Source organism: Columba livia, chromosome 25 (genome assembly GCF_036013475.1).
Source record: "Columba livia isolate bColLiv1 breed racing homer chromosome 25, bColLiv1.pat.W.v2, whole genome shotgun sequence".
Classification (NCBI taxonomy): Eukaryota; Metazoa; Chordata; class Aves; order Columbiformes; family Columbidae; genus Columba; species Columba livia.
The window spans coordinates 3853932-3867345 of NC_088626.1; the positions used below are offsets into that span (position 1 = coordinate 3853932).

At 50.6% G+C, this 13414-nt stretch overlaps 1 protein-coding gene across 7 annotated transcripts in view; it reads left to right on the plus strand.

Moving 5' to 3' along the window:
• SLC4A5 (solute carrier family 4 member 5) overlaps positions 1 to 13414 on the plus strand; it is a 31131-nt gene that overhangs the window by 14910 nt on the left and 2807 nt on the right. For 3 of the 7 annotated variants that reach the window (XM_065040645.1, XM_021291359.2, XM_021291361.2), the window contains 17 exons: positions 323 to 378; positions 1887 to 2044; positions 2141 to 2228; positions 2393 to 2547; positions 2879 to 3022; positions 3492 to 3666; positions 4284 to 4417; positions 5261 to 5532; positions 7745 to 7806; positions 8300 to 8500; positions 8871 to 8984; positions 9572 to 9733; positions 11110 to 11288; positions 11382 to 11454; positions 11591 to 11659; positions 11904 to 12077; positions 12229 to 12390. In XM_065040645.1, the coding sequence (XP_064896717.1) occupies positions 323 to 378; positions 1887 to 2044; positions 2141 to 2228; positions 2393 to 2547; positions 2879 to 3022; positions 3492 to 3666; positions 4284 to 4417; positions 5261 to 5532; positions 7745 to 7806; positions 8300 to 8500; positions 8871 to 8984; positions 9572 to 9733; positions 11110 to 11288; positions 11382 to 11454; positions 11591 to 11659; positions 11904 to 12077; positions 12229 to 12390 (2378 nt within the window). Of the gene's footprint in view, positions 1 to 322; positions 379 to 1886; positions 2045 to 2140; positions 2229 to 2392; positions 2548 to 2878; positions 3023 to 3491; positions 3667 to 4283; positions 4418 to 5260; positions 5533 to 7744; positions 7807 to 8299; positions 8501 to 8870; positions 8985 to 9202; positions 9317 to 9571; positions 9734 to 11109; positions 11289 to 11381; positions 11455 to 11590; positions 11660 to 11903; positions 12078 to 12228; positions 12391 to 12856; positions 12939 to 13414 lie in introns of all 7 variants that reach the window. The other 4 variants (XM_013367908.3, XM_065040646.1, XM_065040648.1 and 1 more) reach the window with 4 other exon arrangements.

Sequence of the window (13414 nt, forward strand, 5' to 3'; positions counted from 1 at the left end):
ACACCTTAATATCTCCGTATACTCCTTTACTCCCATCTTTTTCACGGGTAGGCCTTAATATCTTCAAGGCTAATTTCTGTTCCCATGCCCTCCGTCAGCGAATCCACGAACCCACCGTAGTCCCCCACACACCACAGCCATCGATGAGATGTGGTTTGTGTAACCACAGCTTGACGGTCATCAGAAAAACATCATAATTTTGGCTTTTCATCGTGTTTGCGAGAATAAATAATCCTTATTTCTTTGTGCTGAAGTCCTTTCCTTGTGCGTGGGGCTGAAATTTGGGGTGGATTTCTCACCTTCTCTCTATTATCTCCATCAGGGCACGCGCAGAGTCGGAGCATGAATGACATCTCGGACACTCCGAGCACCGACCAGGTAATTGCCCCCGAAAACATGGGCACGATGCTGTGAGGAGAATCTGCGACACGATGGGACGGGGGCTGCGTGATAGATAACTGTGCAGATTCTTAATTAAGGAGATTAATACACGTATCGATCCCCGCTAACTTATGAGGAAGATGTCCCAGAAATAATACCTGTGTTTGCAAGCTGAACACAGAATTTTGGATCTGCGACGGTGCTGTGATCCGTAGAGGGGAGAAAAATATTCCTTAAAATCTTTAGAAAGATGCTTGTAGGAGTGCAGGGATCCTAAAAGAGCCCTTGCTTGACTGGGTCTGCAAACATGAATACAACTCTTGAGAAAATAGTCTGTAAATAGAGGCAGGTTCTGTAAAAAGAGGCAGGTTTTGTTCCTCCATCCCTTCGTACCATGATTGCAGGATAAACCTGAGGGAAAATTAAGCACAACGTGGGTTCGTACGCAATAAGAAATTGGCTTTCCCCAGGGACGTCCTTGCTGGGCTGACGTGCTGTGATGGAATTTAGGGGGAAGCGAAGGATGGAAATTCAGGTGACAGAGACGCTCCAATACTCCAGGACACCTTCCTCAATCAGAGCCGCAATAAAGCAAATCAACTCCGCGCTAACGAACCCCAAATATCAGCCTCCAGCGGTGGGGTGCGGAGGGTTAATCCCAAAATATGCAAAGCATTTAGGTTTAATCACCCTATTAGACCCACTACAAAGGGACTTTTTAAGTGTTACTTGAAGCTTAGTGGTCACCGTTAACTCCTGCTCTTGCTTAGTCCAAGCTGCATTGGAGGAGTTGATTTATTATTATTTTTTCTTTCTTTTTTTCCATTTGGGTTTAAAAGATTAGAAAGGGGAGAGCTCGCTGCCCGGCTCACATGCCTCCCCTCATGCTGGCGTATAGATTATAATAACACCCTGCTCGAGTTGGTATTGAACCCTTGCAGACTAATAATGAAAGAGCTGCAGGGGAGAAGAGACCCGGGGAATAAATCTATGAACCAAGGTCTCCTACTTCCATTATTTATTGCTGCTCCGAGGATGAGATTGGGGGAAAAAAGGGCCACAAAAACATCCCCTGTGCATAGCGCTGAGTGGAGTTTTTGCATTATAGAGGGTCTGGGGGGAACTGCAAAAACACTCCCTGTCTTGCTCCAGGATCCCTATTTTTTGGCTCAGATCTTGCACATGGGGGTTTTCCTTGCGCAGACCCCAGCACAGCAAAGCACCTTTTGCAGACTGCCCGGTTGCACATTGTATTAGGGAGCCCTGAGTGTGTGATTTCAAATCAATCTTGTTCTTAATGATGGGTTTGAATAACAAAGACATTCAGCTTTACAAATTCTTGCTGGTTTATTCTTGAATATGGCTCTCGAATCCCTATCTCTGGGAGTCCTGAGACCACCAGAGATGAAGAGTTTGAGGCTGTGGCTGCGTTCAGGGTGTGTAAAAGAGGCGGAAAAGCCAAATTTCAGCAACCACTCCCTTCCCCACCCTGGTCTTTCCAACAGCTGAAGAACAAGTTCATCAAGAAGATCCCCAAGGATGCAGAGGCCTCCAATGTGCTGGTGGGAGAAGTGGAATTCCTGGAGAAGCCCTTTGTGGCTTTTGTGCGGCTCCTCCAGGCGACGATGCTGGGAGGGGTGACGGAGGTGCCCGTCCCTACCAGGTGAGCGCAGTTCCTTGGGGCCCGAAGCGCAGAGCGCTCTCAGGACATGAATTCTGGTGGTCAGAGGATGCTAACACGGCGTCTTTCCCTTCCCAGGTTCCTCTTTATTCTCCTCGGTCCTGCAGGAAAAGCCAAATCCTACAATGAGATCGGCAGAGCCATCGCAACCCTCATGGTGGATGATGTGAGTAGATCCCAGATGCAACCTGTGCCGGGAACCCCTTTGCTCAGAGCTGAGGGGGAAAAAAAAGCCGTTTCCATCCCATCACCCAACCGAATGAGCTTGAAAATCCCATAACGACGCGGGACACGCGTGTGCTCCCTGGCTGACACCTCTTCTCCCTCCAGCTCTTCAGTGATGTTGCCTACAAAGCCCGGGACAGAGAAGACCTGATCGCTGGCATCGACGAGTTCCTGGATGAAGTCATCGTCCTGCCACCTGGCGAGTGGGATCCCAACATTAGGATTGAACCACCCAAAAAAGTGCCCTCGGCTGAGAAGAGGTGGGTGGGAGCCATGGGGCAGGTTTGGAGGTGCTGGAGCAGGACAGCAGTTTTGCTGCTCTTCATCCTTAGAAAGAATCTGCAGATCTTCCAGAAATGCTGCTTCTTCCACAGTTTTTCCCCCGAAACCAGCTCAGAGCCATTTCCACTCTGCCAAACCTGCCTTACCACCCTGGGTTTAGCAAATCCAGCTCTTGATCTTTCCAAATTCTCCCCAAACCCAAGCTCTAGCGCAGGTGGAAAGCTGCACCATGGATTTGGTCGTGGTCCCTGCGTCAGGACAGGCTCGCTGAGGCAGATACCATGGCTAACGCTGGTGTTTTTCCCACAGAAAATCGGTTTTCTCGTTGAACGAGGTCGGGCAGATGAACGGCACGGCCGGTGGGGCAGGTGCCGGGGGCGGTGGAGGCGGCAGTGAGGATGGAGAGATGCCCGAAGTTCATGAAATTGGGGAAGAACTCGCGTGGACCGGCAGGTGAGCAAACACCCCACCACCCAAGACACTTCAGCACCCATTGGCATCTCCTGCTGGTTCACCCATGACCTCCTGGGCCTCAGGGGGATGAAATCCTTTTGGGCACAGGCACTGTGTCTGTTTTGGTGGAAGGCCCATGAATCTGGTCCTGAAACCAAATAATTTTATCCTAAAAACAAATAATATGTAAGTCGGGGGGATAGGACTGAAAGACATAAGGTAGCAAATCAAAAAGTTGTGCCAGGGGAGGTTGAGGTTGGATCTGGGAACAATTTCTCCCGCAAAAGGCTGTGGGGCATTGGAACAGGCTGCCCAGGGCAGTGCTGGAGTCACCATCCCTGGAGGGCTGGACAGACGGACATGAGGTTCTCAGGACATGGGACAGTTCCAGGAGTGGGTTATGGTTGGGCTCGAGGGGCTTTTCCAACTTTCTCTGGTTCTATCTGGTCCTTTTGTGGTGTGTCCCCAGGTTTTGCGGTGGCCTCTATTTGGATATCAAGAGGAAGCTGCCCTGGTTCCCCAGCGATTTCTATGAAGCTTTTCATATCCAGTCCATCTCCGCCATCCTCTTCATCTACCTGGGCTGCATCACCAACGCCATCACCTTTGGGGGCTTGCTTGGGGACGCTACGGACAACTACCAGGTGGAGTCCTTGGGGACAGCAAGCAGGGATGGGATGGCTTTTACACCCCTTTGCCATGCCCAGCTTTAGCGCTGGGGACAGAAATTAATTACTAGATGGGACTGGCAGTCCTGGAACACTTGTAGGATGGGAAAACCCACCACAGTGAAAGTGCCATGGGCAAGGGGACATTGTCCCAACCATCCTTTACTGGTCCAAGCAGAGGAAAAATTGCTATAAGCTATCTGATTAATTTCTATAAAAGGAATACACTTTATTATTAAAATGACATAATCAGTCATTTTTAGTTCAAGTATTTTATAGCCAACTACATTTTCAAAGAAGAATTTTTCATTAGTTTATTTCCGTACACGTTTTAGAATCCTCATATTAAAACAAACAGAAACAAAAACTATTTCCGGGACTATTTTAGTCTCTTAGCAAATATGAAAAGAGAAAAATAGCTCAAACTGACAACAAATTTAATCGTTCTGGGAAAATTTCCATTTTGGCAGAATTAGGTTTACAGTGTGACGTGATGATTTTAAAGGTCTTTTCCAACCTAAATGAGTCTGTGATTCTATCTGGGGTGTCCGTGGGGATGTGTCACCGTAACGCTGGGTTGGATCCATCCCCAGGGCGTCATGGAGAGCTTCCTGGGCACGGCCATGGCCGGCTCCATGTTCTGCCTCTTCGCCGGGCAACCGCTCATCATCCTCAGCAGCACCGGCCCCATCCTCATCTTCGAGAAGCTGCTCTTCGACTTCAGCAAGTAGGTGCTGGGTGATGTACGGGAGAGAAGGGAAGGGGCTGGAGCACAAGTGTGATGGGAGCAGCTGAGAGACCTGGAACACGAGGAGGGGAACTGGCCTCAAGTTGCACCAGGGGAGGTTGAGGTTGGGTTTAGGAACAATTTCTTCCCCAAAGGGCTGTGGGGCATTGGAACAGGCTGCCCAGGGCAGTGCTGGAGTCACCATCCCTGGAGGGTTGGACAGACGGACATGAGGTTCTCAGGACATGGGGCAGTGCCAGTGGTGGGGGAACAGGTGGACTCGACCTTAAAGGTCTTTTCCAACCAAAATTACTCCCTGGGGGTACCAGAACTCATCGCGGGGTAACAAAGATGCTGAAGGGAGTGGAGCATCTCCTGTGTGAAGAAAGGCAGAGGGAGCTGGGGCTCTGGAGCTTGGAGGAGACCAAGAGGTCACCTTATCCATGTTTACAAATATCTAAAGGGTGAGTGTCAGGAGGATGGAGCCAGGCTCTTCTCGGTGACAACCAGTGATAGGACAAGGGACAATGGGTTCAAACTGGAACACAGGAGGTTCCACTTAAATTTGAAAAGAAACTTGTTCCTGGTGAGGGTGGCAGAGCCTGGCCCAGGCTGCCCAGGGGGTTGTGGAGTCTCCTTCTGTGCAGACATTCCAACCCGCCTGGACACCTTCCTGTGTAACCTCATCTGGGTGTTCCTGCTCAATGGGGGGATTGCACTGGATGAGCTTGCCAGGTCCCTTCCAACCCCTGACATTCCGTGATTCTGTGATACTCTTCTGGGCTGTTGTCCAGCCCACAATGTGCTCTCACGAGGCCGCTCTCACCTTGTCTCCACTTTCAGAGGCAACGGCATCGACTACATGGAGTTCCGCCTCTGGATCGGATTGCACTCTGCCCTACAGTGCCTTATCCTGGTGGCCACCGACGCCAGCTTCATTATAAAATACATCACCCGCTTCACGGAGGAAGGCTTCTCCACCCTCATCAGCTTCATCTTCATCTACGACGCCATCAAGAAGATGATCGGAGCCTTTAAGTACTACCCCATCAATTCGGATTTCAAGCCGGACTATGTGACCATGTACAAGTGCGAGTGCATCGCTCCCGACCCAGGTGAGTACGCATCTTTTTCGGAGCCGGATGGGGATGATGAAGGGGATTTGGGGGGTCCTGATCCGGATAAATCCCCCTGGATCATTGGCCAAGGACATGGAAGAAGGCAGCATAGGGTGGATAGACCTCGTCCTCCTCCAAGGGTGGTTTTTGGGTGAGAAGTGCAGCCTTGTCCCCTGTGGATGAGCTTGTTGGGACACGGCAAATGGTGCCAAGAGCCTCAAGCAGCCAGATGGATGGAAAACAAAGGAAATATGAAGAAAAAAAAGACATTTTAGACCATTAATTCCAGCCTGTTGCTGATGGAAATTTATTCTCCAGAAAATACACCAAAGGGTTTTTTTCTTCCCTGGTGTCAGGGAAACCCTGAGATGTCCTGGTTGGTGTCCAAACCTCCTTGGACTGTTTTTTTCTTCTCTTTTTTTACTCCTTTTCAAAAAGGAGAGGCCTTCAGGCCCTGAGCAGATGGTCTTTTGATGACTCCTCTGGTTTTGCTCTTGGATGAATGTACCAGATGATCCTTGGTCCAGAATCATGCAGCTCAGGTGCACTCATGTCCACCTGGACAGGAGTGAAGATCTTCAGTTTGGGTTTAATGCCAGCGACCGCCTGCTCTCAGATGAGCTGAATTTATTTTAAAAGTCTCAATTCTAACAATTTTGAAGAGTATCAGCTGCAGACAGAGGGGGCAGAGAGCTGTGATGGTGAAGATGGTGAAGTTCTCCCCAGAAATAAAAGCATCCACAACCCGCCACGCAACGTATCCCCTTCGTTGCAAGAACAGATCTGAGCTGCCGCGATGGAAATTGCATTTATTGAGTTTAATTTTGTATTTTGCCTCAATTTCTCCGTATCAACCACCTGCCGAATGACCCAAAGGCAAAGCCATTGGCCTCGAGGGACACGTCCCCTTTTTGCAGGTCCCTGTTCTGAGCAAACCCCGGGCGGCCGAGAGACGTTCGCACCCCAAAAACCTTACAAAGCCTCTTGGCAACCCAGCCCCATCCCTCACTGTCCTGGGCACCCAAAGTGTCCGCGTTGGATTTTCCATTCCTCTAGATATTGAGAAATTGTGTTTATTCCCCCCTACATCCTTTTTTTTTTTAATATATTTTTTTAATTAGTTCTGATTTTTGATTATTATAACTGATTTGTCCCATATTTGTCTCTGCTGCACACATCAATTTGGGCTGATTACAATCTCAAGTGAGTATCACCTTCTAAATATTAAAAAACTATTTTAATATTTGATACTCTTCCCCCATGAGGGTTTTGTTGTTATTTTTTTTTCCATGTATTTTATTTTCCATTCTTTCTGCTAAAAGGGTTTAAGTAGAGCCCTTAGGGGTCTTCTCTTAAAATACCACCAGTGGTATGTTACCCTTTAAGTCATAGAAATCACAAATAAGGCCATTTTCTGGAAAAATTATGGAGGAAAAATAAGATAATAATAATGATAATGATGTTTTTAATGCTGGGTTTGCCAGCGCTGTTTCCCGGAGCCCCGTTTTGGTCTCTGCTTCTAACCCAGCGATCGCTTCTCCTGCATTAATCCTCAGCGCCGGGGATGGGGCGGCCGAACTTCCCGCTCGGCGCACGAAGAGGATGGAGCAGAGGGGGGGGGCAGAGCCCCCAGACCCTATTTAGGGGCACCCATGGGTGCTCCAGAAGCTGCGTCACCCGAAGAGCCGCGCGGAGCCGCTTTTTGCGCCGGAGGAGAAGGTGCCGGGGGCTAGAAAGCATTTATTTGATTTTTGCAGTGAGACGTAAAAGCACCCTTAAAATCATTTATTAAATACCAAAACAAGCCAAAAAACAAAGCAAATTGGCCACGATCGGGTGCTGCCTTTCCAAAAATAACAAGCTGCTTTTTTCCAGTCTTTTCCCCCCATGCTTTTAAGCCGCGGGTGTCGGGATGCTCGACCGGCTTCCCGAGGAAAACCCTCTAAATTTTCCAAGCTGGGATGTTCCTAAACCTCCAACCCCCCCCCAGCCCCGCAGGGAGAAGCCGCCGAAGGAAAAGCCGCGTTCTCCACCGGCGCGTGGGATTAATCAGGGAGAAGTCGCTGCGGGGTTAGAAATTGCAGGTTTTTCTCCCCAAATCCCGCTCCGCGGGCTGAGCCCTGGTCTCTGTGGGTAAAACCCACCTGATTTTAACTACCGAAAGCTCCGGATGAGCCAAAAACCTCAATAACAACCTCCTTTTCTGCAGCCAACGCGACCTTGTTCGATGCTTCAGCTCCGGTGGCGCCCAACACCACTAATGTTTCTCTGGTAAGCGGCTTCACTCATCCCCATATCCCCACTTTTTGCCCAAATTAACAGCAGTTCCAGGGTTTTTCTGTGGTTATGGGGCTCCCGGAGGCAGCGGCTCTGGCAAAATAGCCTTGTTCTTGCACGCTGCAATTCCTTAAAATACGAATATTGCTGATTTTAGCCAGGAAATACCGCTTTCCCTGCACACTGCAATTGCAGAAAATATTAATTTAGCCTTTTTTTACCAGGAAATACCCTTTTCCTTGCACGCTGCAATTCCTTAAAATACTCATTTTGCTTTATTTGGCCAGGAAATACCCTTTTTTCCTTGCATGCTGCAATTCCTTAACATTCAAATTTGGCTTATTTTGGGCAAGAAATACCCCTATATTTGCATGCTGCAATTGCACCAAATGCTAATTTTGCTTGGTTTTGCTAGGAAATACCCGTCTTTGCACAATGCAATTGCTTAAAATCCTAATTTTGCTCTTTTTTGGGGTTTTCTCCCCAGTACAATACTATTAACCTCACAGCTCTGGACTGGACTCAGCTGAGTAAGAAGGAATGTCTCAAATACGGCGGCAGCTTAGTGGGGAAGTCCTGTAAATTCGTGCCCGACCTGGCCCTTATGTCCTTCATCCTCTTCTTCGGGACCTACTCCATGACCTTGACCCTGAAAAAATTCAAATTCAGCCGCTATTTCCCTACCAAGGTAAGAAAAGCGCCGGTTTTACCCTTTTCTTTTCCAAAAAGTAGGAAAAATGGGACTTGCCCTTTTTTTTTCTGGGTGCAAAGAGCTTCAGGAAAATAAATCTGTATTTCTAGGGCATTGGCAGAAATGAGGAGAATCCTCCCCAAACATTTAGCCGCTGGTTTAGCCTCTTGCATGTTGAATAACCCATCACCTCGCGATGCAAATGGGGTCAACACTCTACATTTTTGGGGTGATACCCATGTTATCCATGAGCTGGAAATCCCCAGGGAATGATTCCGAAGCGGGAACAAACCTCTGCGTCCCATTAATTAACCTCTCCATCCCATTAATTACCCCTTCCGCCCCCATTTCCTCGTCTTGCCTCCAGGTCAGGGCTTTCATTGCTGATTTTTCCAATGTCTTCTCCATCCTCCTGTTCTGCGCCGTGGACGCCTGTTTCGGACTGGACACCCCCAAACTGCACATCCCCAGCATCATCAAGGTTCGGATGCACCAGGGGGACCCCTCACATCTCCATCTCGTCTCTTTCCAGCTCCTCTTCAGTTTTTTGGGGGAAAATCGCAGCTCTTGCAGTGTTCTTCTTAAAATCTATTTTGTCTTTTCTGGGGGACTATTCTAACTCTGTGACTTTTCTTCCTTTTTTGTTTTCCTTTTATTTCCTTCTTTTTTTCTCCTCCTTTTCTCTCTTTCTCCTGGCAGCTGCGTAAACTTATTAGCGATTTCTCTATCTTTATGTCCATACTAATGTTTGTGGGGCTGGATGTGCTTTTTGGACTCAACACCCCAAAGCTCCAAGTGCCTACTGATTTTAAGGTAAAAAATAAAGGCCATAAAATTCCTGCCAAAAATTTCTCTTCCCCCCATCCAGGGGGAATGTGGGGAGTCCCAATGAGCATCCGAGGATAATGTGGATTCTGAGGGTGGTTTGGGTACCAGTGGGATTCGGGGATGGATATGGGATACAGGATGATGCTCAGAGGGTTCAAGGGTGACTTGGGGCTTGGGAATGTCACTTTTTGGCTTTTTCCCCCCTCTCTGACCCATATCCAAACCCATTTTCCCCACCAGCCCACTCGCGTGGACCGAGGGTGGTTCGTGTTTCCCTTTGGGAAGAACCCGTGGTGGGTTTACCTGGCGAGCGCCCTGCCCGCCCTCCTCGTCACCATCCTCATCTTCATGGACCAGCAGATCACAGCCGTCATCGTCAACAGGAAGGAGCACAAGCTACGGGTGAGCTGGGATTGTCCCTGGCTCGGCGTAATTTTGGGGTGACAAAGTCTTTGGGGTGTTAAAATCACCCAGTGCTGTAGGGAGGGTGGTGCAGCGGGGTGATGTGGGGGGTGCACAGTGTGGGATGTGGGGTGCTTCAGGGTGATGTGGGGTGCAGCACGGCATTGTGGGGTGCATCCGCACAATATGGGGTGCTTTGGAATGATGTGGGGTGATGCAGGGGGCACCATGATGATGTGGGGTGCATCACCACAGTGTGAGGTGCTTCGGAATGATGTGGGGTGATGCAGGGTGCAATGTGGGGTGCATCAGGGTGATGTGGGGTGCATCCGCACAATATGGGGTGCTTTGGAATGATGTGGGGTGATGCAGGGTGCAATGTGGGGTGCATCAGGGTGATGTGGGGTGCATCAGGGCAATGCAGCATGCACCATGGCACTGTGGAGTGCACCGTTGCAATGTGGGGTGCATCAGGGTGAGGCAGGGTTCACCATAGCAATGTGGGGTGCACTGTAGCAATGTGGGGTGCATCAGGGTGATGCAGAGTGCCCTATGGCAATGTGAGGTGCATCAGTGCAATATGGGGTGCGCTGCAGCAATGAGGGGTGTATCAGAGCGATGCGGGGGGCACTGTGGGGGTGTGGGGTGCACCATATAAGTGTGGGGTGCAGCATGGCTGTGCAGGCTGCAGCATGGCAATGTGGGGTACACCCTGGCTATGCAGGATGCTTCAGGGTGATGTAGGGGGCACCATGGCAATGTGGGGTGCATCAGGGTAATGCAGGGTGTGCCATAACAATATGGGGTGCAGCACAGTGGTACAGGGCGCTTCAGAGTGATGCCGGGTGCACTATAGCAATGTGGGGTGCACCATGGTGATGCAGGTTGCACCATAGCAATGTGGGGTGCTTTAGGGTGATGTGGGGTGCACTGTAGCAATTTGGGGTGCACCATAGTGATACAGGGTGCACTGTGGCAATGTGGGGTGCACCGTAGTGATACAGGGTGCACCATTGCAATGTGGGGTGCATCAGGGTGATATAGGGTGCACCATAGCAATGTGGGGTGCATCAGGGCGATACAGGGTGCACCATAGCAATGCAGGGTGCAGTGTAGCAATGTGGGGTGCACTGTAGTGATACAGGGTGCACCATTGCAATGCGCAATGCATCAGGGTGATATAGGGTGCAGCATAGCAATGTGGGGTGCCGCGTAGCAACGTGGGGTGCATCAGGGCCATGCAGGGTGCACCGTGGCGATGCAGGATGCACCGTGGGGTACACCAGGAGGGGAATCCCCACCTTGCAGAGCTCTGGGGTGAACACAAGAGCTTCACGAGCCGTGTCCCCCCGCCCCTGCCGGGTGCTGTGTTGCAGAAAGCCGCAGGCTACCACCTGGACCTCTTCTGGGTGGGCATCCTCATGGCCGTCTGCTCCTTCATGGGGCTGCCCTGGTACGTGGCGGCCACCGTCATCTCCATCGCCCACATCGACAGCCTCAAGATGGAGACGGAGACCAGCGCCCCAGGGGAGCAGCCCCAGTTCTTGGGGGTCAGGTGAGGAAGGCTCAGCCACGCTCATCCTCAGAATCCAGGCACAGTGGCGCATTTGGCCAGCGCAGCCTTATCCCATTTCTCTTGCCGTTACAGGGAGCAAAGAGTGACGGGAATCATCGTCTTCGTGCTGACGGGGATTTCCGTCTTCCTGGCCCCCATCCTGAAGGTAAAACATTCTCCTTTTCCCATCCTGTGGGTGTTTGGGGGATCTGCAAAGAAAAAGCTGGATTTTCCCCCAAATCTTGGTCCCCGAAGCTGCTGCCTTCCTCAGGGTAAGTGCTGTGTTCTTTCCGTGTCCGCAGTACATCCCCATGCCAGTGCTGTACGGCGTCTTTCTGTACATGGGCGTCGCGTCGCTGAATGGCATCCAGGTATGTGCTCCTCTTCCTCCTCCTCTTCCTCCTTAATGGCCGTGAAGGGGTCCTACGCCAGGGCAAAAAGGGGGATTTTCACCCCAAAATTTGCAGGCATCCAATATTTCCAGCAGATATTCCAAACCCTCTGAGAAACATTTAAAAAGCACCAAATTCCCCATTTTGGGGACTAAAAGAGGGTTTATCCATGCAGCCTGGGGACTGAGCCGCGATTTAACCCCTGGCCTTCATCCCCCCGCAGTTCTGGGAGCGCTGCAAACTCTTCCTCATGCCAGCCAAGCACCAACCTGACTACGTCTTCCTCCGGCACGTGCCGCTGCGCCGCATCCACCTCTTCACGCTGGTGCAGATCGTCTGCCTGGCCGTGCTCTGGATCCTCAAATCCACCGTGGCCGCCATCATCTTCCCCGTCATGGTGAGTCCATCCATCCCCCGGGCTGATATTCCAACCTGGTTTAGATATTTTTGGGAATTAAAGACATTTTGGCTTGGTCCCGTGATGGTCCCCAGGTTTTAAGGTGAGAGATGCTCTTGCAGATCCCACTTTTGCGTCTCCCCCCTCATAGATTTTAGCCCTGATTCTGGTGAGGCGGCTCCTGGATTTTGTCTTCTCCCAACACGACCTGGCTTGGATTGACAACATCATCCCCGAGAAGGAGAAGAAGAAAGAGGATGACAAGAAAAAGAAGAAAAAAGGCAACAAAGGAGGCAGCAGCAGTGACGAGGAGGTGGGTGTGGGGTGGTTGGGGACAATGGGGACATCCCAGACCCACTGGGGAGGGAAATTCCCACTGAAACCTCCAGGTCGGTGGGTTTGGGATGAAGATTTTGTATTCCTGGAGGTGTTTGACTGCATACATAGAACAGGCTGATAAAGGGGCTTTAAGTGACACTGAGGGGCTGGCTGAAGGTTCTGGGGGATGTGCCGAGTGTCCTGAAAGCTGGAAAATTGTGGCAAAACCAGAATTCCTTAGGGAAAAGAGCCAAAATCCCCCCGGCGGAGGGTACAGCACCCATCGTACGGTGGCAAAGCATCATTAAACATCAGGGCTACACACCCTTACCTGGGTTGAGAAGAGGAAGGCAAAGCCTCCTCCTCATGCACCCACCTCTGGAGGTTTTGGGTCCCTTTGGGTGCTGCGGGTGTTTTCAGAGGTGCCGCCTTCACCGAATTTCCCCGCTTTCTTCCCCCAGTTCCCACCTCCCTCAGTCATTAAGATCCCCATGGAGCCCCTGCCAACGCAGCCCCGAAACGGGGGTCCCCATTGCCTCAGCCGTAAGTAAAGAGCCCAGGACCCCCCTCTCGCATTCCCTCCTGCTTCCTTAACCCCCCCGCGATGGCACTAACCCCGCTCAGAACCGCAGCCCGGATCCCTCCTGCCGAAGCACAGAGGATTTGCCACATTTAAAGCATCTCTCAAGGACACAGCACGCTCGGCGCTGCTAATAAATTCATTTTCCAGGTGGCTGGGAAGCCAGGATGCTCTTGGCTCTCCCCCTTGAGCTGATGCTGATAGAGATTTTTTAAAAGATATCTATATTTAAGAAGATCTTTCACATCTAAAAGTAAGGGGTGCAGAGCTTTTTATCCCTGACACAAAGAGATGTGCCAATTTGGCTCAACCTTCCACCCGAAGCATCGTACGCGAGCTGGTGCCAAACCAGCCCTGACCAAAATGTATAGAAAAGCAGAATAAATCATGGTGAGTTTATTCCAGCTCAGCACCAGGTCGCATCGCGCTGCCAGCAGGT